Source organism: Echeneis naucrates, chromosome 4 (assembly GCF_900963305.1).
Source record: "Echeneis naucrates chromosome 4, fEcheNa1.1, whole genome shotgun sequence".
Lineage (NCBI taxonomy): Eukaryota > Metazoa > Chordata > Actinopteri > Carangiformes > Echeneidae > Echeneis > Echeneis naucrates.
This window is the reverse complement of record NC_042514.1, coordinates 24,249,437-24,275,342: the sequence shown is the minus strand read 5'-3', so window position 1 is coordinate 24,275,342 and position 25,906 is coordinate 24,249,437. Positions and strand designations below refer to the sequence as shown.

The 25,906-nt window shown below is 39.5% G+C and overlaps 3 protein-coding genes and 1 pseudogene across 7 annotated transcripts; 3 read left to right on the top strand and 1 right to left on the bottom strand.

The window, feature by feature from the left end:
• Positions 1-295: 295 nt before the first annotated feature.
• glrx2 (glutaredoxin 2) lies at positions 296-3,390 on the top strand. Of its 3 annotated transcripts, none has more exons than XM_029500471.1 (4): positions 296-318; positions 1,493-1,559; positions 1,966-2,142; positions 2,361-3,390. In XM_029500471.1, the coding sequence occupies exons 2-4, from the start codon at positions 1,494-1,496 to the stop codon at positions 2,523-2,525; spliced, it is 408 nt and encodes a 135-aa protein (XP_029356331.1). In that variant the 5' UTR covers positions 296-318; position 1,493; the 3' UTR covers positions 2,526-3,390. The 3 variants fall into 3 exon arrangements, with proteins under 3 accessions (XP_029356331.1, XP_029356330.1, XP_029356332.1); XM_029500470.1 differs by lacking the exon at positions 296-318 and adding an exon at positions 325-514; XM_029500472.1 differs by lacking the exon at positions 296-318 and adding an exon at positions 535-1,131.
• Positions 3,391-3,925: 535 nt separating this feature from the next.
• uchl5 (ubiquitin carboxyl-terminal hydrolase L5) lies at positions 3,926-10,015 on the top strand. Of its 3 annotated transcripts, XM_029499730.1 has the most exons (11): positions 3,926-4,080; positions 4,560-4,623; positions 4,701-4,806; positions 5,447-5,572; positions 5,969-6,030; positions 6,174-6,304; positions 6,528-6,591; positions 6,864-6,966; positions 8,179-8,292; positions 8,559-8,657; positions 9,430-10,014. In XM_029499730.1, exons 1-11 carry the CDS (start codon positions 4,005-4,007, stop codon positions 9,472-9,474), a joined length of 990 nt encoding a protein of 329 aa, XP_029355590.1. In that variant the 5' UTR covers positions 3,926-4,004; the 3' UTR covers positions 9,475-10,014. The 3 variants fall into 3 exon arrangements, with proteins under 3 accessions (XP_029355590.1, XP_029355591.1, XP_029355592.1); XM_029499731.1 differs by lacking the exon at positions 4,560-4,623 and having other exon boundaries at positions 3,946-4,080; XM_029499732.1 differs by lacking the exons at positions 3,926-4,080; positions 4,560-4,623; positions 4,701-4,806 and having other exon boundaries at positions 5,445-5,572; positions 5,886-6,030; positions 9,430-10,015.
• Positions 10,016-11,613: 1,598 nt separating this feature from the next.
• On the top strand, positions 11,614-18,270 carry LOC115042191 (piggyBac transposable element-derived protein 4-like; annotated as a pseudogene).
• A 1,636-nt stretch (positions 18,271-19,906) lies between these two features.
• rgs2 (regulator of G protein signaling 2) lies at positions 19,907-23,131 on the bottom strand. The gene is made up of 6 exons (XM_029500260.1): positions 23,107-23,131; positions 21,307-21,352; positions 21,100-21,189; positions 20,606-20,667; positions 20,228-20,394; positions 19,907-20,101 (listed from the first exon to the last, which is right to left on the bottom strand). The coding sequence occupies exons 1-6, from the start codon at positions 23,129-23,131 to the stop codon at positions 19,907-19,909; spliced, it is 585 nt and encodes a 194-aa protein (XP_029356120.1).
• Positions 23,132-25,906: the final 2,775 nt, after the last annotated feature.

The following is a 25,906-nucleotide window of genomic DNA, read 5'->3' as shown; positions in this document are numbered from 1 at the left end:
CCAAAAATGTGTTCCCTAAAAGTCCTTTGTAACGCCATTATAAGGCAAGAATTGGACTGATTTGTTTAATAGCTGTACAAAATACAGGGAAAAAAATTATATTAACATGCGTCTTATGGTTGAATGCACACGAAATGTCTCATGACCCCCCCCCCTTTTTTTTTTTGCACAAAAAAGCGCGCTTGAAAAATATGCTGTACCTTTATCATGCCGACCTCTGTGGTCACGTGTCGGATACACCGCGTTGTTGACGTTACGTACAATACTGCTTATGTAAATTCTGTCTTGCGTCACAACTGCTTCCGTCGGTTACGCAAGGTAGGCTCCAGACATAAACAGTGCAAACAAGAGGAGAAAGCGAGGTTACACTCATATGCACGGTGGTGTCTGCATAGTCACCTGTTTGTGCACTAACCGAACGTTTTGACCAGGCCAACAGCTCGACAATCTTTCGCCGTTTGCACGTTTTCCCGTGCAGGATGTATTCTCGAGTTGTATGGACCGGCTTTCGAAGGTCATTCCCGCTGGCTTTACTACCAATATTCTTAACTAACGAACAACAAAATCAACCACAGACAATTATACAAATGAAAAACAAGGCAAACGAAACATACCAGCTACGCCAGTGAAAAATACAACATATTTTCAGTCATCGTATTATGAAAAGAAGGTTTACCCATTTACTTCCGCGTTATTGCATAATTTCGCAGAGTTTCGCATTCAGTCTATTCAAAAGTTGCTTTGCTCACGGGGACACAAATCGGTTGTAGCCTTTACGATTCAATTGGTTACTCTAGCGAATTCGCCTTAGGCTACATATGATTTATTTTAAAAACACAATTACATTAAAATGACAACCATTATCTTCAGCAGGTCTTTATCTCCAGTTCCACTGAACGCTTTGTGGTTGGTCGGTCGACAAGGCAACAATTAGATATATTTGCATTAAAGTGCTTGAAAGTGTATGAGATATATATTCGCGAATCTCCCGGAAGATGGTACTCTTTCATTTAACACCAACTGCAATGTTTCATGACGTTTCACCCCTTTTCCTGTTCGCTTGCCGTCCAGATATAGAGAAATTTTCATAGAGATTTGGCATGGAGCGCTTTCAAAAGATTACCGGTGTTGGTAAGAGCATGTACGATACTAATCCCGCATTATCTATCTCACAGACCTCACTGCAGGATAGAACTAGCTTTATGAGGAGTAAAAACAAACGACAATTACGACAGTACAAATGGATTTGCGTTTCCTTCGACCAGTAATTATCTTGCAGATAGAAATGATATTGATACTGATTCAATTTGTCTCTTCTTATGGTATCGTCACGTTTCCAAGGTTGTTACAAAAGCCTGGACATTTTAAGTAAATTTTTTTGTTTGTGCCATTTATACTTGTAGATTCTAATGTGCCATAATCTCCCAGGGAGACCAAAAGTTCTCATGTACTTAACTGAATGCTTGATGATTTATCTTTTTTTCTTTTTCAGAATGGGGAATTTTTCATCCTCCACTACTGGGTCCCTGTCCAGTACATCCTATATACAGTATGTTCAGGTATGAAGTGACATAAGTGACAAAAATTGTTCTTTGGGTTTGATTACATTGGTTACATGTTGTCCCAGCACATTATGCTCCAAGGTATGTCTGTTTGCCTGTGTCTTAAATCTAGTAAGTGATGCAAATGCACCATGTGCGACTCCATATTTAAATAAACAACAATTTTCAAAAGTTATGGCAAACAAAGCTGTGAGATAAAACCAAATGTAAAACCAAAGTATAATGTGATGCCCATTTCAACTAATTTGCCTGGAGTAGTAAAGTTAGGGTCAAATTTGCATTCTAACTTATGTGAACTGTCTTATTTAGAGAGTTGTGTATCCCTGTTGTTTTGTTTATTCAGTGTTATCTGTTTCTGTGATTTTACTTAAATTGAACACCTTATTTTCCCCTGACTTTCCAGGAGGTGGTGTCACAGAACTGTGTTGTGATCTTTTCCAAGACCACCTGTCCATATTGCAAAATGGCCAAAAATGTGTTCAATGAAATTGGTGCCACCTACAAAATTATTGAAATTGATGAACACAATGATGGGAAGAGATTGCAAGAGGCCTTAGCTCAGATTACTGGTGCCAGAACGGTAAGAAGCATGTGCCATATTTTGGGATTAGAATTTCAAGTAACTTCACTGTATGCTTTTTCATTTAGTGAAAATTGGGAAAGCAGAGCTAAATAAAGACAAAAAATCTATTCAAAATCCAATTTTTGAGTGAAAATAAAAAAACATTTAAAACACATTAGAGAAGATCTTAAGGTGTGACTCACAATATTACTTTATGAGGGTTTTTTTGTGTTCAGGTGCCAAGAGTCTTTGTTAATGGAAAATGCATTGGGGGTGGCTCTGATACCAAACAGCTCCATCAGCAGGGAAAGTTGGTGCCCCTGATTGAACAGTGTGCTCCCTGCTGTGTTGCATCTGGCTCCGAAGGCTCAGGCAGCAGGCAGTTTCAGTCTGCTCAATGACTAAGCATTTTTGTTGTTGTTCTTTGTTTGTTTGTTTGTTTTTTTGTAGTTTGTTTAATTTCTGTATTAAATGTTTTCTTGGACTTTTACTATAGGCTGTACATTGCCTAAGAATGACTGTTATATATTTATCAAAATGTATGAGATACTTCATGTTTATTCTCCTTAAAATTTTGTTCAGAAATGTATATTATCATTATTACATTGTATTTTATTATAATTAAAGCTGCTATCTAAAAAAATGCAAATAATTCAAAATTTTCTCTTCTGCATGTTTTTTTTATTGAACAACTTTAAATTCATAAACCTGTATAATCTTTGCATCAGTTACTATCACAACATAAAAGCTAGAATTTATATGAGGTTACTCAAACATGTCATGTATCACCAATTTTAGTCTGATAAGTACATTGTGCAACATGATGTCTCGTGGAAAGGATATAATTTTATTTTAATAGACTGGATAGAGAATTATGAATTTATGTAATTTTTCTTACTTGTTAAATCATTTTTTATCCTGTTATTTGGAATTCTGGCATCATTTCTAGCTTTATTAGAATTTTTTATCTTGCTAGTTTTTGCAAAATAAATGTCGTTTGGTTTTAGAAATGTATAGAGGAATGGGCATATGTATACAGTCACAACATTTTGAAATTATTTTTAATAAACTATACTTCTAGGCAGCACGGCAAAAAAGGGTCTAGCGCTGTTGCCTCACAACAAGATGTTCGCAGAGTGCATGTTATCCCCGTGCGTGCGTGGGTTTCCTATGGGTTCTCCGATTTCCTCATTGTATGTTGTCGCTACAGGCGACCTGTCCAGGGTGTACCCCACACTCGCCCAAATTGAGCTGGAATAGGATCCAGCATCCCCGCGATCCGGAAATGGATAAGCGTCGAAGATGAATGAATTAATGAAAATCTGCTAAGTAAAAGTGAAGGTCCGCTTTCTGTCATTGTCTTAATTAATAAAGTTTTTAATTTATTTCCCCCAGCCATGTAGTGGGTTGGCTATTAGTAATGTTTCAGGGGAAATCATATCAATCAAAGAATCAAATCCTTTATTTGTCCCTCGAGGGGCAATTTCGTCCCCAACGCAGACGGAATTCATGGAATTCTGGAGGATAAACCATGGGGCAGATGTCCTTCAGAACTGTGATAAGATTGTCTATCATATATTATATCACATCACATATTAAGTCAATAAAACCTACTTAGTTTCAGTTTTGACTTTGCCAGAATGTTCAGTTTTTTTATGCATTAAACTTTAATTTTCAAGTTTTTTTATAAACCAATAGCCTTCTCTATTACACTGTACGCTGTGAGCTAAAACACACGCACCCCGACTTCTCGCGTTGCCTCGCGTCATGCCACGTCATTTCAGTGTCTCAAATAGCTTCACTGGCTAGTGTGCTGCTAGACTAGGACGTTAGCATCTGGTTCATGTGCACAGTTGGTTGAATAAACAACATCGCAAAGAATGGCTGGAAGCGCAGGAGAGTGGTGTCTGATGGAGAGCGACCCCGGGGTCTTCACGGAGCTGATAAAAGGTTTTGGTGAGTGACTCGTAGCTCTATTTTAGCTTCCCATTCAGTGTTATGTGGCTGTATGATAGCGCTAGTTAGCAAGCTGTTCTTTAGCCAACGGTAACTTCTAAATTAGATGTCGTTGACTACCATTGATTTCCCGTGAACAAAGAAAGAAAAAACGACGGAGGATGAAGTGAAAATATATTAGTCTACGCATTTATGATAGGCACCAAAACGCGATATTCTTCGGGAAGCTGCATGTAACAGCGCGATAGTCCTTGCTAATTTAATTGGTCATGCTAGCATTACTGCTGGCTAGCATTAGGCGGCGTTCAAAAACGTATGGCGCGTGAAACCAAATTGTCTCTCATGGATAAAGACATTTGTTGTGCCCTTACACCGACAAAAAGAGAAGCTGGTACGTAAATTATGTGACTGGTTAGGTAGTTGTAACTGTAATCGGCTTTCCATCGATTAGTGTGTGATGCTTCACTTGTCATCGTCAGGCTGCAAAGGAGCCCAGGTTGAGGAGATATGGAGTATGGAGCCAGAGAACTTTGACAACTTGAAGTACGTTCATACATGCAGCCCCATTATCTTGCATGTCCCTCTAAATACAGGCCTTTTAATTTTCTGTTCTGTTCCAGACCTGTTCATGGCTTGATATTCCTGTTCAAGTGGCAGCCAGGTGAGGAGCCAGCAGGATCGATTGTCCAGGATTCAAGGCTTGACCACATCTTCTTTGCAAAACAGGCATGTACAGCATTGCAATTTTGGAAAATGTTGTCAACTCCATAAGCCTTGTATTGGTTTAAAAAAAAAAAAAAAAAACATACATTATTCTGCAGCTGTTGCATAAGTAACCAAGACAAAGTCCATCACCAACACAAAATGGTAGCCTTTATGCATTTATGTACATCACCCTATTTCAGATTTTGCTGATTTTAGCACATCATGCTAAAGTATGACCGCACTGGTGCATTTGACTCAATACTTATCTTTAGTCCTGATAATGAATACCAATTCTGTGCTCTACTTTTCAAGTAAAGTAGTTTCAGTTATTAACACTCAACCCATAACATAAGATAGATTTTTATTGTCATGGTAGGTTCAAACCTCAAGATATGACACCATGTATAACAAGCAAATAATAAAATAACTACTAAAAATGCTAGCCACAGTATGCATACAGAAATAAAAAAAAAACTGTATAACAAGCCTAAGAAAGCACAATATAAGGAGAACTTGCTTTTCATGGACACGAAAATACCCATGTCACTTAGTTTGTTAGCATAGTATAGTATAAAGTCAAATTTTGTACTCTCTTCCCTCAAAATCTGAGTTTCTCTTATCTGCCAGTGAATGTTTTTGTCTGTTTTGTTTTTTTTTTTAGGTCATTAACAACGCATGTGCCACCCAGGCAATTGTTAGCGTTCTGCTTAACTGTACCCATCCTGATATGCTGCTTGGAGACACACTGACAGAGTTCAGAGAGTTTTCACAGAGCTTTGACGCTGCTGTAAGTTTATGATATTTATATTTTGTATCAAAAAATCACACCCAAAAAAAAAAAGCCCTCCACACCCTATCTTTTGAAGTTAAGTGTTGCCAACTTTACGCTTAACCTCAAACAGTAAGTAATGCATCAGTCCCCCTATTTAACATCTTTTTTGCTTTGGAGAACCTCAAATTTGCCAAATTAATCATCTGCTCTTTTTGCATATAGTAATCTGTACATTGATAGACACATTATATATGCAACAAATATATCAATAATTTGAAAAGGTAATTGTTTTGGATGTTGAATTGAAATGCTCATTTGTTCCATCTAGTGCTTCATTCCAACGCAGCATCTTGAATGCATGGGTTATACTGTCAGCATCATAATAATGCATGCTGCTCCCACTCTTCTCAGATGAAAGGTTTGGCCCTTAGCAACTCTGAAGTGATCCGGCAAGTTCACAACAGCTTTGCCAGGTAAGTTCTTGATCGTGTCGTATATCAAGCTCGACAGGCTCCATGAGATGGATTTCTTTTATTTTCAGCTCCTTGTTTTAACCTTGAGAAAAATGTGTCACATTTTTCAATAATGCACCAGTCTACCTTGTCTTTTTTTGCAGACAGCAAATGTTTGAATTTGATGCTAAATCTTCAGCAAAGGACGAGGATGCCTTTCACTTTGTGAGTTATGTTCCTGTAAACGGCAGACTCTATGAGCTGGATGGACTTCGAGAGGGACCAATTGACCTGGGTAAGCAGAAAAAATGTGATTTCCACCCCCCATGACTGAGGTTTCCACGCCTTGGCAGTTTAATGTGTAATTTCTTTAAATTTTAGGGCCTGTTCTGCAAATCTGAATTTTGTCCCAGCCATACCCTGGTCTAAACTGTCTAATATTATGATGATGTACAGTGTGTGCTAGCAGTAACTGTATCCATGGACACTTGCAGTGTTGTGTTCCTGTCTGTTTCCAGGTGCATGCAGTCAGGATGAATGGATTAGTGCGGTTCGCCCAGTGATTGAGAAAAGAATACAGAAGTGAATATCTTATACATTTATTATTAATAAATTCTAGTGTAGTGGCATTGCAATGCTGTAATTAAATCCCCCCCCCCCCCCCTTTTTTTTTTTTTTTTTTTTTTAAACATCTCTCATTAGTGATAATGGTAATATTTTTCAGCAATTTTTAAGGTTGAACTGCATTTATCTCACAGTTTCAGATTATGCAAAGATGGTATACAAATCTGTATATTTTAACTTGTTTATTTGACAGATTAAAGCTGACAAACTGAACTGGTTTTCCTGTCTAGGTACAGTGAAGGGGAGATCAGATTCAACCTAATGGCGATTGTATCTGACAGAAAGATGATATATGAAAGGAAAATTGCAGAGCTTCAGACTCAGCTTACCGAGGTGAGGTACACCACAAGAGCTGGATCCAGCACAGAAATATGAGCGAATAATTTATTTTGCTTTCTCCATTGGAGGCCACATGTGAAAGTCCTCAGTTGTCAGCTCTGAAAATGTTACATATCACATGTCCTTGATAACCATGAAGGTTTCTGAATTTGAGAGGAAGTGGGTCAAAAATTAAAAGGGTTTGTTGAAACTCCACAAATTTCCTCATTGTAAACATTCCTTCATGCGGTAAACAAATGTCTTTATTGCTTGGCGTGACTGACACATGTAGTTCTGCTGGGTTGTGTTATAGAAGGCAAGAAACCACAAGGCCTGTCATCACTGTAACACAACTAAGAAAATTCCACATATTTAAGCTTCTCTCTTTTTGAATGCTGTCTAGACGAGTTATTCCCAACTGCTGGTACTCTAAGGCTTAGTACCAATCAGGTGAAATTGGATAATCTTCCATGGCACACCTATGTGCTGCAGCACAGCAGTTGAGAATCACTGGTCTAGACTCTTGTGAAAGCTGCTCGTGCTTCTTTAAAAAATTGAACTGATTTATGTTGATGTTTAAGACTTGGGAACCCATAATGTTTGATTTTGGTTTGATTCTTTTCCAGTTAATCACACAGCATTTTTTTAACACATGATACATGAAATACAGTTACTGCAGGGATGCAATCACTTCCTGAGTTACAACATGGAAATTAAGATCCAGATGCACCTGTGCTGGTTTGGATATAATGCAATTTCCATGCAATTCCAGTCATCTTTTAACACTCCCCCAGTGGACATTGTCACTCTTTATACCATGTACTGAATGAGTAACTTCACCTAAAGCTGTTGTCCTCATCCACTACCATACAAAGATATTTATTGTGTTCTTGGCCTTGTTCTCACTCACACCGAGTACACATCTACACTACTTCTTCAAAGTTAAGACTTCAACCAGTAGAGGTCAAAGAAAATCAAGCTTTTTGTATTGTGTGGTCAGTTGCACAACTCAATCGTGTCATATCCTTTGTTAATGAGCATTGGATACCATTAAATGAATGTTGGAATTACTCAGGTGTATATATAATATAATCATTAACATTAGGATCTTCATCACCAAATGTCCCCTCATCAGACTGCTGATATATGTATTTTTCTCCATCTTTTATTCCAACAAGTCAGGATATAACCTGGATATTTAGAAACCTTTTCCTTTTATGTTCTCAGGATGAACCAATGGATACAGACCAGAACAGCACGTTTCTTAGCTCGATCCAGTCAGAAATTGCAAAGTACCAGCTCCTTATTGAAGAGGAAAATCAGAAACTTAAAAGATATAAGGTGGGTTTCTTGTCGACTTTATATTCCCTACAGTGATGTGTTGCATTCACTGTGGTAAAAGGGCAGGGAAGTGCTGAAAAGGCTTGAGTGCAGTTTTCTTATCCTGTTTAAAAAAAAAAAAAGTCATGTACACTTTTTACTGCGGTGTTTTCATCCACCATTGAATGTACTGTTTCCACAAAGGTTTTGTACATTTACTCCCTTTTTATAATACATTAGTCTCAATGAGTTTTTCCCTTGACATCTTGGATTTATGTACATTACAGATTGAAAACATACGACGAAAACACAATTACCTTCCTTTCATCATGGAGCTACTGAAGACACTGGCAGAGTATCAGCAGTTGATACCATTAGTGGAGAAGGTAATTAATCTTTTATTAATTTCTGTGCTTTTCCACAATACTATTTTCATTCAATATGTGTGCAAATTTTAATTAATATAATTTCCCTTAACCTTTAATTTATCATATACATATTCACCTATATTTCCATTTTATGGTATTTTTTAAGGGCAAAAAAATTGAAGACAGGAAGGAAATAATCTAGTAATCCCTCACTCATCTTCTACCACTTTTCTGATTTTGGGTTGCGGTGGGTGCTGGAGCCAAACACAGCTCACACTGGACAAAGGCAGGGTACAGCATGGATTGGTTGCCAGTCCATTCAAGTAGGCCCAACACATAAAGACAGACAGAGACAAATGCTCACATTCCGACCTATGGGCAATTTATAGTCACCATTCAACCTATATATGCAGGTGTTTGGACTGTGGGAAGAACCCGGAGTATTTGTAGTAAAACCATGCAAGTACATGCAAAGGCCCCAGGCCCAGGAATCAAACCCACACCCTTCTTTCTGTAAGGCAACCGCGCTAACCAGTATGCCACCATGCTGCCCCCAATTTATTAATCTTATTAACAATAAGAGTTTCAATATGTATTAATTCGACTAGAGGACAGATCAGAGAGTCAAAGCATTGCATACAAGGATTAGTCCATGAATATAATTTGGAAATAATTCCTCCACAGTAATTGCAGTTATTTGTTAATTTTTGAGTTTATTGTGTATTCTTTGCTGATTTCTATCCGTAGATTAGGAACCCTAATGAACATGTCTCTTGTCTTGTCTCACCAGGCAAAAGAGAAACAGAGTGGCAAAAAAGCCCAGGAGGCCAAGTGAACAACACACATTTCAAACTGCAATATTCAGAAACCCACAGTCACTTTCATCAGTGAGCCACACGGACGCTGTATGCCATTTGTCATACTCATATTAAAGACCATGGATGGTTCTGCAGCACTTCCTCACTGTGGCATCATGTGAAGCATGCATACATTGTGAACTACACTGCAGATGTAGCAGAGAGACTCAGTGAAATGTCTTCACATGTGAACATCAGCTCTGTTGCATGATTGAAGGAAGTATTTGCTCAAATTATGTCATTCTTATTTTCATAATAAAATGTTTAGATGTTTGTCAATGGTTTGATTTCATAAACAGATTCCAGGTTATACTCGCACTTGAACTCAATTATTGGTTTGCCCCTGGGTCTTTTGTCTGTTAATGCTGTTCAGACTGTGCTGTAATACCAATAACTTGGAATGTGTTTATAATACATTACAAAAAGCCATCAAATAAGTTCTCTTTAAACAACAAAAATTAATGTTTAAAGCTATACAATTTAATAGATGGGATACATTTTTTTTTTTAGTTTTATTACCAGCTCATGGAGAAAGAGAACAGCAAGTCTGTTGTACAATCCTATCTCATGTGAGGCCACATGGATGAGCAAAATGAAGTATTAAAAGTGACCGTGCCACAACCTTATCAAATACCTCACATACTGGCTTGATCCCTATTGCATCCTTGATCCTTTTGCTCAGGTCACACAAGAATTCTTGGTGTGATAGGCGGATGCAGGTGCAAAAATAGTTGATCACTGCGTAATGGAGTATGTGCTGTGTAGACCTTATTTATTAAATTACAAGAATAGGACCTATATGGGCTTATTTTCTTGTTAGCTGTCCAGAATCCATAGGCATTTTTATTTTACTGCTGCCATTTTTGATATCGAGGAATAACTAATAGTGACATCCCACAATTAATTACCACCCAATGTATCTGTGCTCAGTGTTTTAGCTTGACTGCTTTGATTTACTTTAACCTCTCAGAATTTTTTCAGCAAAAAACTAAAATTAATCCACACAACAAAACCTGTACAGTACACAAGACACAACAACTGCAGTTCCTCAGTCTGCTATTTTGAGCCATTAAGTTCTCATTGACTTCTGTTAAAATGTCATGTAAAAATGTGCAACTCATACTTTAATCTTGATAAGCTGAATCTGTTTACAACCACATACACAAAAGCACTGATTTGATCTGCCTTGACAGCTGGTCAATTATTGGGGGTGGAGACCTTGTCTGGATTTTTCCATGTAGATATCAGACAAATGAGGGGCGCATTATGACCTCTGTGCCCCTGAGGTGATCGAGGGGAATTTTAATTTTATATTATGTCGATGTTAGCACGCATTAGCTTTTTTTTCTGTGCTTTCGCTCTTACTTGGTTTGTTTTAACCCTCCTATTATCCTTGGGGTCAATTTGACCCCAATCAATGTTTATCATTCAAAAAACAATAGTTGGCTTTTTTTTTTTGCTCTATATTTCATGACTTTTCCTAATTTGATGGGGACAACTGATTAAGCGTAAAATTATCATGATAATATTTTTTCAATGTGCTGAACGCATATTCCACGCATCGGTGTTCCTCTGGGGTCAATTTGACCCCAAGCTGTTTTAGCTGTGTAAAACTTGTCTGTCTGTGTGTGTGACCTAACATCCCCACACCTGCAGGTGCAGAGTTGATACTTTTGAGTTGATACATAATGGGGGGAAACTTTCCCGCTCTGGGGGGGGGGGGACTTTCCCGTTCTGTGGAGGGGGGGGGGGGAACTTTCCCGCTCTGTGGAGGGCGGGGTATTCCTGCAAGGACATTGGTAGTTCATGCAAAATAAGGGAGGAGCAAACATATAAAAGCTTGCATTGCAGCCCTCTATCCACATCATTCTTCTTTGTGCTCTGTGTACACTGCAATCTGCACGCTCTCTCATTTGAAAATGTCTTCTGGGAAAAGGTTTACTGTCAATGACGTTTTGGAACAGCTCTTTGACAGTGAAAGTGACATAGAGGAGAATGTTTCTGAGACAGAGGATTGTGTTGAGGAGGACCCTGATTTTGAGGCATTCTCATCTGATGAGAATGAGAGTGTTGACCCTCCTGTTGCTTCTCAACCACCAGCAGACACGATCCTTTCCAAAAATGGAAAGATAATATGGTCCCTTTCCCCACTTAGACAGCAAGGTAGACTTAGCGCTACTAATATTATCAAAATGGTTCCAGGCCCCACCAGATATGCAATCAGCCATGTTGAAGACATCAAGTCATCATTAGAGCTCTTCATAACACCATCGATTGAGAATATTGTACTTGGGATGACAAATTTAGAGGGGAAGCGTGTGTATGGGGACAGTTGGAAAGACTTGGATGTAGTCGACTTGGAAGCCTACATTGGCTTGCTCATTTTGGCGGGAGTTTATAAATCAAAAGGTGAAGCAACAGCAAGCCTTTGGAATGCTGAGACTGGAAGGGCAATATTTCCAGCCACCATGTCTCTGAAGACATTCCAAGTTTTGTCCCGTGTCATACGCTTTGATGACAAACAAACAAGGCACGGCCGACGCGAACGTGACAAACTTGCGGCAATAAGGGATGTGTGGGACAAGTGGGTGCAGCGTTTACCCCTGCTTTACAATCCAGGCCCCCACGTGACTGTCGATGAGTGCTTGGTTGCGTTTCGTGGGCGCTGTCCATTCCGACAATATATGCCAAGCAAACCTGCCAAATATGGCATCAAAATATGGGCAGCATGTGATGCACAGTCCAGCTTTGCATGGAATATGCAGGTTTACACAGGCAAATCTCCTGGCGAAGCACCGGAAAAAAATCAGGGCACAAGGGTTGTCCTTGATATGGCTGAAGGACTGCATGGGCATAATATTACATGTGATAATTTTTTCACATCTTATGCCCTGGGTGAGGAACTGCTGAAAAGGAAGGTAACGATGTTGGGGACAGTGAGAAAAAATAAACCAGAGCTTCCCTCTGAACTTCTTGCTGTCAAGAACAGGAAGGTAACATCTTCAGTGTTTGCCTTCACTGATAAAGCAACTGTGGTCTCCTATTGCCCCAAGAAAGGGAAAAATGTCCTGCTGCTTAGCACCATGCACAAAGATGATGCCCTGAGCAGCAGAGAAGACAAAAAACCACAAATGGTGCTGGACTACAATGAGACAAAGGGAGGGGTGGACAACCTGGACAAGGTCACAGCCACATACAGCTGTTGACGCATGACTGCCCGTTGGCCCCTTGTCATCTTATGCTTATCAACATCAGTCAATATGGTTCATTCTGTGAGAGTCATGAATGTGCACCCCAAATTAGAAAAGATTTGGATGAAAGATTTTCAAGATACACTAACTCTAAAACTGAAAGTTTGACCTGATGGTGGCGCTACAGGGAAGGTCATATCATCACCAAAACCAATAGGATTCATACTCTTGTGGTCATTAATGTTGTCAGTAAATTTGAGAAGATTTGTATGAAAAGTTTTCAAGATAAATTAATTCTAATTTAAAAGTTTTGCCTGATGGTGGCGCTAGAGGGCAGGTAAACTCACTGATAGGTTTCATTATCAAGGGGTTATTTATGTATTCAACAAATAAACAAAGTGCCTGACACAAAAACTTGGTCAACAATTTTCTGTAAATCATTTTCTGGAGGCAAATATACCTGGGGTCAAATTGACCCCAAGGGTAAAATGTGTTAGTAATATTTGAGGATAATACGAGGGTTAATTAAATTGCCAATTGGCCAGCAGATAAATTGACCTTGGGTTGACTTTTGAGAAAGCAAAGACGCGTAGCTTTGCTAACCGTGTTAATGGGACTTCACCACTTTTTGGATTAGCGGGGAGGTAGGTAGAGTCATACACTGCCAGTGTTGCCAGATCGTACAATAGTTTAAGGGCCTATACGATATACAGTAAATAGTATTTAAAAGGGCCAAAAATACGATAGATTTGACATGTCCGTGTATAATTTACGTAATTTATGTGAACACCCACCGCACATCACAAGGAACTGATGCCCTGTCAGCTCATACCTGGCGTATACTCTCCTCCCCACCGCCAATCGCACCAGCACCACTAAGCTTACGTTTGTTTTATATATATAGAGTGAGAGAGGCTGGGAAAAAAAGGAATAAGTACACACGATTACGGAGGGAAAAAAAACTAGGCGCCGGTTTACTTTGCCTCTGCCACGCGAAAGAGCTTCATCTTCTGATTTTTCCTGGGATTTCTGCTTCCACCAAGGGGAAGTAAGTAGACTATTTCATTTTGAAGGGTTACGGAAGTTTTATGTTGAAACTGTATCTGATTTCCTGTCTGGTGCGATCTGATTAGGATAAATTGACGCGGTTTAGAAGCGGCCTCCGTGAAAAATAGACTTGCCGCGGCTGGGACGTTGCTGATCCGGCGCTATTTGCACCGATGATGGCGGCACTTCCGCTCTCGGTGGAAATTAAGCTTTATGTCTTTTTGCCACTGCAGTGGAGTTCAATTGGTTTCGGCCGTTCGGACAGTTCTCAAAAATCATGCCAAGGGAAATAAACACGCAAAACGTTAAGTCTCTGGCTCCAAATTAAACCTCCATTGTCCAGTGTTTCCAACAAACAAATGAAAAAGCAAAAATGGAAGACCTGGTCAAGCCAAACTAAACTAGTGGGATTTCTGGCTGAACTTAATATTGCCACACAATCAGCTGATCATTTGGTGGAAGTAATAAAAGACATTTTCAAAGAAGTTGACAGTTGACAGATGACAGAAGACAGTTTGCATCTTGGAAGCATTAAGGCCACTGCACATGCCAAGTATGTCATTGGAGATTGTTACTTTGAGAATTTGTCAGAAATTATTAAAAAGAAATTCAGTATGTTGGTTTATGAGTCAACAGGCATCAGAACAGTAAAAACAATTTGCAGTTTTGTTTGATTTAATGACGATGTTTCCAAATCTGTTTCTGATGAGAACAGGGAATTTGTGAGAGACTTGATCATTTCTGTATACAGCTTTTTTGTTCAGGCTCCATCTGTGAGACACCAACATCCCACCGGATAATGTTATGGGATTTGCATCAGATGGGTGCAACACCTTGATGGAAAAAAAAACGACTGTGCCAAGTTGACTGAAAGATGAGCTGCTGGGAATAACAACGCAAAGATCTGTCACTCATTGCATCTTTGTGAAAGCATGGCTTACAAAGAGCTTCCCCACATGTGTGAGGGTTTAGTCATAGATGTACATGGTTATTTCAAAAACAGCGAGTGGCTCTGAGAATTTCAGGAATTCTGTCATGTTGAGCCTCACAAATTGCTGAAACCATCGCAGACACGCTGGCTCTCTCTACACCAAGTTATCAAATGGATGTGCATGCAGTGGGATGCAGCTTTTTTTTTTTTTTTTTTCAATTACCAGTGGCTGAATGCCAGGTTGAATGCAGGTCAAATGCAGCATAAAACATATACAAAGTTCTGAATGATGAATCTCTGTGATTGTATTTTTACCTCTTGGATTGGCTTTTGCCGACGCGCATGAATATTTATGAACATTTTCAAAGCAAAAAAGTTAGACAACTCTCAAGAAAAACAATGTGTTTTTTCATGGATAGGGACTACATTCTCCAGCAAGATATCATTTAGATTGACCCAACATGTGAAGCAAAAACCCTACCACTTGACGTAATGTACTTGTGCGTGGGTGTGCTCCAGCAACTTGGTAGGCACTAGCTGCAACCTACTGTTGTCACAGACTTTCGCATGCGATTTAAGATGTTTTTCCATGTTGCTTGTGAGGAAATAAATAAATGTTTCAGCTTTAATGACCCAGTCCTAATCCAAATCAAGTCCCTCTCTCCTGCCGTCATGTTTGACACAAAATCGCGATCACAATATCCATCTCTGTTCCCTCTGATGCAAGTTGTGGATGCATTCTGGACATAGCTGGTACAGACAGGCAATAGATGATGAGTGGAGAAAGATGGCCTGAATGAACTTGCCTGATAGCTCCAAAGGGCTAAGTCATGTGGATGAATTCTGGTACAATGTCTTAATAATGAAAGACATGGGCAACAAACAAGTGTTAAAGCACTAGGCATCGTTTTGTGCTTGATGTGCTTGTTTTCTAAAATTCAAATGCCACAAGCTTTATCAAAAGTGAACTTAATCAAAACCAAGCCAGGAAACAGGCTCATTGTTGAAACTTTAAATGGACTCATGGATCCATCAGAATGTGTGAAAATGGCCGGTGGATGTGCAAAATTCACACCAACAAAGACGATGCTGCATCAGTAAATGTATCCAATCTTTACCAAAAAAACATCCGCCACATCCATGGCTGGACCTTCTGCCTTAGTTGCTGAATCACACATGGGGACAGATAGTGAATCTGAGGTGAAATTCAACAATTGGATTAGTTCTGATCAACGACAATGAATACAGCAGTTGTTTCATCCATACAACTGAGGCTCTGTGTTCATTCCTTAGGTTATTGCAGTTGGATGCACATAGAATACTGTAAGATGAGATTTGATTTGTATGAAGCTTTATTCTGAATATTATTTTATTTTGGTATTGATTGCAGTTCATTAATGGTCATTAGTTGATAAATACATTATTTACATTTCTTGATAAATGAGGAACTACAGTGAGGCAGAAAAGTATTTAGTCAGCCACTGATTGTGTTCTCCTACTTAGAAAGATGAGAGAGGTCTGTATTTTCATCATAGGTACATTTCAACTATGAGAGACAGAATGAGAAAAATAAATTCCAGGAAATCACATTGTAGGATTTTTGAAGAATTAATTTGTACATTATGGTGGAAAATAAGTATTTGGTCACCCACAAAAAAGCAAGAATTTCTGACTCTCAATAACCTGTAACTTCTTCAAGAAGCTCTTCTGTCCTCCACTCGTTACCTGTATTAATGGCATCTGTTTGAGCTCTTTATCTATATAAAAGACACCTGTCCACAGCCTCAAACAGTCAGACTCCAAACTCCATCATGGCCAAGACCAAAGAGCTATTGAAGGACCCAAGGAAGAAAATTGTGGTTTTGTACCTGGCTGAGAAGAGTGAATCTACAATAGACAAGCAGGTTGGTGTGAATAAATCAACTGTGAGAACAATTGTAAGAAAATGGAAGACATACAAGACGATTGATAATCTCCCTCAATCTGGGGCCCCACGCAAGATCTCATCCTGTGGGGTCCAAATGATCATGAGAACGATGAGCAAAAATCCCAGAACTACATGGAGGGACCTGATGAATGACCTGCATAGAGCTGGGACCAAAGTAACAAAGGCCACCGTCAGTAACACACTATGCTGAGAGGGACTCAAACCTGCACTTCCAGGTGTGTCCCCCTGCTTAAGCCAGTACATGTCCAGGCATGTCTGCAGTTTGCCAGAGGGCATATGGATGATCCAGAAGGGGATTGGAAGAATATCATGTGGTCAGATGAAACCAAAATAGAACTTTTTGGTAAAAACTCAACTCGTGTTTGGAGGAAGAAGAATGCTGAGTTGCATCCCAAAAATACCATGATTTGGGGCTGTTTTTCTGCAAAGGGGACAGGACAATTGATCCGTGTTAAGGGAAGAATGAACGGGGCCATGTATTGTGAGATTTTAAGCCAAAACCTCCTTCCATCAGGGAGAGCATTGAAGATGGGACGTGGCTGGGTCTTCCAGCATGACAGTGTTCCCAAACACACTGCTTGGGCAACAAAGGAATGGCTCCGTAAAAAGCATTTCAAGGTCCTGGAGTGGCCAGTAGCCAGACCTCCCCCCCATAGAAAATTTGTGGAGGGAGCTGAAAGTCCATGTTGCCCAGAGACAGCCCCAAAACATCACTGCTCTGGAGGAATGGGCCAAAATACCAGCTACAGTGTGTGCAAACCTGGTGAAGACTTACAGGAAACGTTTGACCTCTGTCATTGCCAACAAAGCTCATGTTACAAAGTATTGTAGTTGAACTTTTGTTATTGATCAAATACTTATTTTCCACCATAATTTACAAATAAATTGTGAAAAAATCCTACAATTTCCTGATTTTTTTTAATTTTTTTTTCCTCATATTGTCTCTCATAGTTGAAGTGTACCTATGATGAAAATTACAGACCTCATCTTTCTAAGTAGGAGAACTTGCGCAATCAGTGGCTGACTCGGAGTGATATGCCACACAGAAGTGTACCAAATTAGATACGCAGGGATATCCAGTTGTTCTACTTTCTGAGCAGCGATTTAAATTTTTACACAGGTGTTTCATCTGAAGAAGTTGTCCCCGTGCGATGATTACCCACGCTACAACCCTATATAGATAAAATAAGTAATGCTAACTGTACACCAGAATTAAAATAGCTTTGGTTTTAAATGCACTGTCCTAATGTGTGACTTTTCAAGTTGTTTTAGAAACATTTGTGTCTATATTGCTGACACACATTCAAGATGAGAGTTACCAGAGACAAAAAGTTAAAAGTAGAGTAAATACCGCAGTGACAAACACTCCAATAAATAAATGCTAAACCTACTCAGTATCTGCTTGATACTGCTTCTAAATAAGGACCTGTTTCCCACTACGCTAACCATTCTGCCACTTTATCTGGGACTGTGTTGCGGGGCAGCAGTATAAGGAGAGAAGCCCAGACTTTCCTCTACCTGGACGCCACCTCCAACTCTTCCAGGAGGATCCTCAGGCATAGTCCCTCCAGTGTGTCCTGGGTCTTACACTAGGCCTCCTCCCCATGGAAAATCTCCCCAGGGAGGCATCCAGGAGGCAGCCAAAACAGATGCCTAAGCCACCCTAGCTGGCTATTTTCCATGTGGAGTAGCAGCAGCTCTACTACCACCAGGTGACAGATCTCTTTACCCTATCTCTAAGGGAGCCACTCATCACCCTACAAAAGAAAACTAATTACGGCTGCTTGTATCTGGCATCTTATCTTATCTTATGACTAAAAGTTCATGACCATAGGTGAGGGTAGGAATGTAGATCGACCTGTAAATAAACAGTTTCACCTTTTGGTTGAGCTCCTTCTTCATCACGACAGGCCAAAACATTGGCTGTATCACTGCTGCTGCTGCACCAACCTGTCTGTCAATCTCACGCCCCATCCTTCCCTCACTCATGAAGACCACAAAATACTTAAGCTCCTCCACTTGAGGAAAAGACTGTCCTCCAACCTAAAGAGGGCAAACCACCTTTTTCCGGTCAAGAACCATGGATCTGGAGACACTGATTATCATTTCAACCGCTTCACATTCAGCTGTAAACTGCCCAAGTAGGTGCTGAAGGTCCTGGCTCGAAAGAGTCAACACGACACAACACGATCTACAAAAAGTAAAAATGAAATCCTGTGGTCCCCAAACCAGACACCCCCCAGCCCCTGGCTGCGCTTAAAAATCTAAAGATAATGGATAGGACCAGTGACAACGAAGCAGCCTTGCTAGAGTCCAAGGTCTGACTTACTGACGACAATGCAAACCAAACTCCTGCTCCGATTGGACAGGGACCAGACAGCCTTAAGTAAAACCCCATAACCCCATGGCTCGCATAGGTCTCTGGATTTCCTTCCACTGCTCAAAGACATGCATGTTTAGGTTAACTGGTGACTCTAAATTACCCATAGGTATGAGAGTGAGTGGTATTTTGTCTCTGTCTGTCTCTGTGTGTTGGCCCTGTAATGGATTGGCAACCTTCCAGGGTGTACCCCACCCTTGCCCAAAGTGAAATAGGATTGGCTCAAGTACCCAGAAACAGAGAGGCCGTAGAAGATGAATGAATGAAATTGCACTTTTTTTTTTAAACAGATGCAAATGATGCATACAAATCTAGATGCAAATAAAACCAGGGTTTAATGGGAGGTCCTGTGCATACCTGTGACATTTTACAGTCAGGAATGCATGCAAACAACATTGCAGGCAATAGATGTAGAACTAAATGAAAGATCATTTTTTTAAATTCTGTGGTATTTTGTTGAGCCGCATTCCACCTCAAAATACCAAGTTGTCATAGCACAGTAAGGAAAGTGCAACTATTAGCCCATTGAAGCAAATCTAACCATAATCCTGTCTGGTTAAAACATTTCTGTGAACTGCCTGCAACAGCACAAAATATCCAGCGCAATCGTTCCAACTTAACTGTTGAAAGTTCTAAGATGGAGCGAGTGAACATGGCTTCAGCTTTGCATTTTTCATGTTACCATCAGTGTCCAGGTCATAGTAACCCGGGCAAACCAATGTTTTAACAGACTAATACCTTCATTTTATTCAGTATTCTGTTATTTTCATTCTTTCACATTTGCTAATGGTCATGTTAAGGATTTGCATCCAGGTCAATTTTCCCAAGGCACTGCCTGAACTGAACATCAGCAGCAGCTTGTTCACAGTCAAAGCAGTAAACAAAAAAGCTTGAGGAGTGGGTGTTAGTCTGACTAGGATTTATTGTACTTGACCTCTTGTCTGGCAGCTGCACACAGTTTTTTGTAGAGGTTAGAGTGAATAAACCTGGGGTAGGAGTTGTTTTCCATCAGGCTGTAGATTTTCACTTGAGCTGCCAAAAAACTAGTGGTAGCGGGCTCCTGGAGGTTCTCGATGATATCATTTCTGATATGTAAATCCAGGTTTATCTGAACAAGGTGAAACATGTTACCCTAAGGTACATATTTTTTTTTATTAAATTCTGTGTCATTTTTATTTGGATTAATGGCAGAATATATTGTACAAATATTGCAAAGACATGTCTTGGCTGATACCTCTTGGGGAGCTTCACTTTTAATGAACTCCTCATAAATGTTGCTGGCCTTGGATGCACGCGCTTTGCGTGATGTCAGCATTTTGAAGTCTTCACATGCTGTCCAAAACTCAATGTTCTCCTTGCAGAACTCAGACTTCAGAAATATACTAAAAACAGTTGTCCCATCTGCAAGGGCGGGAGGAGGAGAGAGCAAGGGGAGAAGTCTTAGATACAAGGCTGCTAAAATATAATAGACACAGCCACTTGCCGTATGCCCAGTGATGTAAGTTAAATTGTGGAACCATTGCAGCCTTTGTTTAATTGATACCAAGAAACCTCCTTCAGTCAGCACACACCTGACCAAGTGACCATTTTATATTTTTTTATGTAATAGTGAATTTATGACTGAGTAGCTTGTCAAGTGACTCAGCCCATTGGTTCACAGCATCAGCAGATGGCCTGAAGGTAGATAACAGACATTAGGTAAGAGATGACTATAGCAGGAGCAACTATTTGCTTTGTATGATTGAATGATTATAACAGTTTATGTACATAAACATACTGCATTGCAATATAGTATTTTTTTCTAGCAATTGGAAACAATTATTAAAGTACATCCATGTTATTGAAATACATTTGGAATTATTTTTTTTAGTTCAGGCACAAAAACACAGTTTGGTTTGGTTTAATTTAGTGGTAACACAATAGCACAATGTGTAAACTATGGGTTGATGTAAACAGAGTAATTAGATATGGCATTTAAGATTATACAGATTTTAAAATATAACAGTACATCAAACATCACTATATCAAATTTATGTTTACACAAAGTGGGATCTTATGTATAACCATTAGTTTTTATTCTCAAAATATAAAGAGGTGGTGCTACACCTGTGGGACCTGTTTCCTATAAGATGTAACATTGGCTTTGAAGAATTTGTCTTCAGAAGAAATACTATTCTGCTTCTCCAGTTTTTCCTCCTGTAAAAAAAAGAGAGTAGTCAATGCTTTTTTGCATTGCAATTCTAATTCTCAGTCATGAATTTTGCAAGATCATCCCAATCAGAAACATCCTTATTAAACTCCAGACAAACTTACATTATTTCTTTCTTTTCTGCAAGGAGGTCAGCAGATGTCAAATGGCCTGGGAACGTCAAGGTTGTGCCTGACGGCAAGGTTCTCACTTATGGTTCAGTCTACTATCCTGCTCCCTCTTGACTTGTCAGGCAAGTTTATACTTTTTCTGCAGTCATGGTCCCGAGTGTGACAGGCTGGAGGTGGGTTGGGAATAACAGGTCTCTCACATGATTGGCTCTTGCTGTGTAAACATTGACTTACTCTGGTATGGCTCTCAAGACCTGAAGCAATAAAAGGCTGTCACTGTATAAACATTCCCTCTGAGTATCCTCTTGGCTTCCACTTTTAAATGTAAGGTCAAACTGCAATGTTCAAGTCAGACTTAATGCCCCTATTCCTAAAATAAGTTTTGTCAAGGAGTAATGGAACATTTATCTTTCTTTCATGTGTTTTCCTTTCTTTTTTTAATGAAGAAAGCATTCTGCAAAATTGCAGTGGCTCTGCAGTTTTCAATCTAGACAAATCTAAGGCCCTCATACTTAACTTTTACACCTATTTTATAATTTGAAAACAAAGAATACATTTGAAATGAAATACAAAAACAAACAAACAAAAAAAAAAAAAACAACCCAAAAACAGGTCATATCACATACAGAACTATACATAAAACAGCACAATTGTTTCACTGTTACTTAGTAACACTGCACGCACTGATTGTATTTAATGGATTACAGATCACAGTGATTGGATAATGGTGCAATATCCTGTTACATTCAAAAGATTGCATGGGTGCTGTTGCTATCATGTTAACTTAACATTATACAACCTGTTTCATCAGTAGTCAAATGATTTCCATGCATCTTGGTGAAACTTCAATTCAAAAACATATTTGTACCATATTTCAGAAAGTTATGATGATCTGCTTCAGAGATATTTGAGTTAAGTAACTGACCATTTATAGCAAAGGTTTAAACAGTTACACTCTGTTGCTTTCCATTTGTGTAGCCGGGTGTCATGAGTCAATACTGTTTGCGTCAGGCCGAGACTCAGACAGGACTCAGATGCAGAGGCTTTGCAAGACGCAGACTTTATTTGTGGCAGCAATGATCTTAGAACCAAGTAATAAAAGGAAACAGGGCTAAGTAATATGAACTTAAGGGGATGTCACTAGGTTCTAACTCAGCTAGAAAACAAAATCACTACCGAAGGAGGTAAAAACTCTACACTAGAGGAACCAAGAGGAAAACAAAAAACACACCGTAGGGAGGAAAAACCTGACTAAGAAAACAAAAGAAACTCACTCATGCTACTAAGTGGAGGATCAAAGGTAATTCTATAAAACGTTACTAGAACTCAAAATCACTCTTAATGTAAACACAACAGCTATGAACATTAATCTATCTAAGAATCTATTCGATGAAACAAACAAAAGGTCACTCTTACAGAGGATAAACAAAACACTATAGATCTAGGGAGCTGAACTAAGGTATAAAAGTTACAAACAAAAATTCACTCAATCGAGAATCAAAAGCTAACACAAGGAGTCAAGGGCTGTGGCATAGACAGAACGCTGGTGTGGGACATGAACGACGACACACTTGCACAAGACAAGGGCAAGACAGACTATTTAAGGTGTGGGGGAAATGGTAATCAGGGAGATGCACAGGTGATACATGAGGAAGGGCAAGTGCTCTGAAATGAGTGGAGAGTTAGAAATTTCAAAATAAAACCAAGACAAGACAACCTCACCACGATGTGACAGTTTGGCTAAAGCTGTGGGTCCAGTTTTTGGGCAGCGTGTGGATGAATAACTCACACTACCTTCACTTGGCAGCATCCCTTCCATTTTTCCATTCATGCAATTTTTGCATGTAAAGCGGTGGGCACAGAAACGTTTGTCATTCCATTGTAGGTACAGTTTTTCTACATAAAAGCATAAAATTAAATGCAAAAAAGTACACCTAAAATTCTGCAGTATTGGTTGATAGAAGTTGTTTTTGGAGCGTGTAGTAATTCAACTAACTCCAAAATTACAGTAAAGTAAAATTAAAAACACAAAAAAGAATGCAACACACACTGAATGCACATGGTACTTTGTTAAGCAAGCTGTACATTGACTAAAAACTGTCCTTAAAAGTCTTACTCCAGTAACTATGTGGGCTGACACCATCCTATCCCATGAAACATTGGGATATGATGTTGCACAGAACAGGACACACAGGTGTGAAAAATAATCACATTATGTCCTGCCACCTGCCATGTTGTGTTGTGATTATTACTGGCCTCCTTCCTTCTGTTGCACCAATTTGGAGATCTACTGGGTAAAAACACAGTGTCCACCTTATGTGTTTGTTATGAAGTGCAGACTGTGTGTAAGCAGTCGTCCGTTTGGAAGTTGAAGCGCAGAGCCAAGTTTCCACTAAAACATGATGCAGGAGGTAATTCCCAGCACTGGTTTGCAGAGTTTCTTCTGCTGTTTAGAAGTTTTGGCATTCATGAAGCCCAGCTACAGTCTCAACCAGAGTACAGGATAATTTTTCCTGAAGAGCTGCTTTTGACACAAAAACAAAAGTAAGCATGAATCTTCAAAAAAGACAGAAATCATGCATTGGCACTATTAATTTTTTGAAGTGGTTTCTTTTGGTGAGTTTAACTCCATTTATTATCTACAACTCCTGTATTTTTCCATGTTAGTAGAAAATAGTAAAATACATTACAGATCTAAGGAACAGATCTAAGGTGGAGGGCCACTACCACTTCTATCGTCCTTCACATCATTACTGTTTCACCAGCCATGGGACAACTTAAGCTGACAAGCTGTGTTGTGATTCAGTTGTGACCTGTCTGTCCCGTATTTTATGGTGTCAGGCAGGTTGAGAAAACAACAGTACTCTGCCCAAGGCAATAGAACTCCGGGAGTTGACGTCACACTTTCCAAGATGAATATAATTCACTGCATCTCCTTTTTGGCAGAAAAGAAAGTTTTCAGCAGTTTTCAGCAGTTTTCAGCTCTCTGTAACCATCATTATGGTTGACAATTGTGTTGCACCAGGGTGCACTAATAGCTGTGTTAAAACAAAGATGAATAATTTTACCGCATCCCTAAAGACCCAAAGAGAAAAAATAAGTGCCTCAGTACGATAAAAAGAGCCAGGAGTAAGACAAAACAGACTAAAAGACACACTCTCTCTCTCTCTCTCTCTCTCTCTCTCTCTCTCTCTCCCCTCCCCCTTGCATGTGTCGACATGTTAATAACCATGCTTCTTCGAAATCTCTGTCACTCCCAGTTCTAAGCATGTGTACTGCATGTATTAACCATGTTTTTCCTGAAGTCTCTGTCTCTCCCAGTTCCTCTCCTCTCTCTCCCTGTCCTCATCCTGCAGGTGGTGAGTCATTGCTACTCCATGCTCCTGCAATGCCTGTTGCCCCCATATTTCAATAAACTTCATGCAGCATCATATGCTCCTGCTGCATATATATTGATTGTCCCCTCCTCGTGCTCCCCTTCTCTCCTTACTCTACCCAACTTTGCCTCCTCCCGTGCTTCTCTCTCTCTCTCTCTCTCCCCTTCTCCCTCTCCCTTTCTGTCTCTCTCCCTCTTTCAACCCAACCGGTCAAGGCAGATGGCCACCCCCCTGAGCCTAGTTCTGCTCGAGGTTTCTGCTTCTTAAAGGAAGTTTTTCCTTGCCACTGTCGCCAAGTGCTTGCTCATCGGGGGAACTGTTGGGTCTCTTTAAATCATTTTATAAAGAGTTTGATCAAGACTTGCTCTTTATGTAAAGTGCCTTGATGTAACTTTGTTATGATTTGGCGCTATACAAATAAATCTGATTTGAGTTGATTTAATTTGATTTTAAGGCACGGATTTGGGAATTATACCAGGTCTAGGACACCCTTTTCAGTGAATATACCAGTAAAAAACATCAACACTTAATCCTTTTAAGAGAGGGGCCCATGTCACTTGGGCCAGGAATGTCATGGATGTGGGTGGGTAAGACAAAGTCTGGGTCTGCCACATCATGATACTCTGAGCTCTCATCATCACTGATGGAAGGGTCAGCTGGCACAACAGTCAGCCTTTGCCATAAAAAAATTAGCAGACAGCTACTAAATAAAAGAAAAGAGTTTTAGAGTCAATACTGAGACCACTTTCAGTGATTGAAAAATTGCATTATAAATAATGGTTGTATGATATATTTTAATAAGAGGAAAAACTAAATACATCACAAATTTTGAATTACTGAATTTGAATTTTGAATTTTTAGGGTAATAAGGATTCAAGAAAAAAAACATACTTCATGTGTAATTGAAGTACAAAAAAAAAAAAACAACTGTTGCAAGAAACAAATTCATACACATTTTGCTTTTTATGGCTACAAGATTTGTAAAAAAGGGTATAAATGTCACACTGCATCACTGTATAATCTAATACAAATTTGCGGTAACATTCAATAAATTATAGAGCAGGGGTCACCAACTCCTCCTGGAGAGCAACTGTCCTGGACGTTTGAGATGTTTCCTTGCTCGAACACATCTGATTCAAATGAGTGGCTCCTCATTCATCATTTCAGTCAGGTGTATTTTTAGCAGGGTAAGATTGGCCACGTAGCGTCTGCATTTT

Bases quoted from the DNA above. Each gene is read 5' to 3' on its own strand.
- glrx2 (XM_029500470.1), top strand. From the start codon at position 480: ATGTATTCTCGAGTTGTATGGACCGGCTTTCGAAG. The intron at 1,560-1,965 runs GTATGAAGTGAC...CTGACTTTCCAG, and splicing joins CCTATATACAGTATGTTCAG to GAGGTGGTGTCACAGAACTG. The intron at 2,143-2,360 runs GTAAGAAGCATG...TTTTGTGTTCAG, and splicing joins AGATTACTGGTGCCAGAACG to GTGCCAAGAGTCTTTGTTAA.
- uchl5 (XM_029499730.1), top strand. From the start codon at position 4,005: ATGGCTGGAAGCGCAGGAGAGTGGTGTCTGATGGAGAGCGACCCCGGG. The intron at 4,081-4,559 runs GTGAGTGACTCG...TGTCATCGTCAG, and splicing joins GGAGCTGATAAAAGGTTTTG to GCTGCAAAGGAGCCCAGGTT. The intron at 8,658-9,429 runs GTAATTAATCTT...TTGTCTCACCAG, and splicing joins TGATACCATTAGTGGAGAAG to GCAAAAGAGAAACAGAGTGG.
- rgs2 (XM_029500260.1), bottom strand. From the start codon at position 23,131: ATGGAAGGGATGCTGCCAAGTGAAG. The intron at 20,395-20,605 runs TCACTATTACAT...CCGCCCTTGCAG, and splicing joins CAAGCTACTCAGTCATAAAT to ATGGGACAACTGTTTTTAGT. The intron at 20,102-20,227 runs GTATCAGCCAAG...CACCTTGTTCAG, and splicing joins AAAGTGAAGCTCCCCAAGAG to ATAAACCTGGATTTACATAT.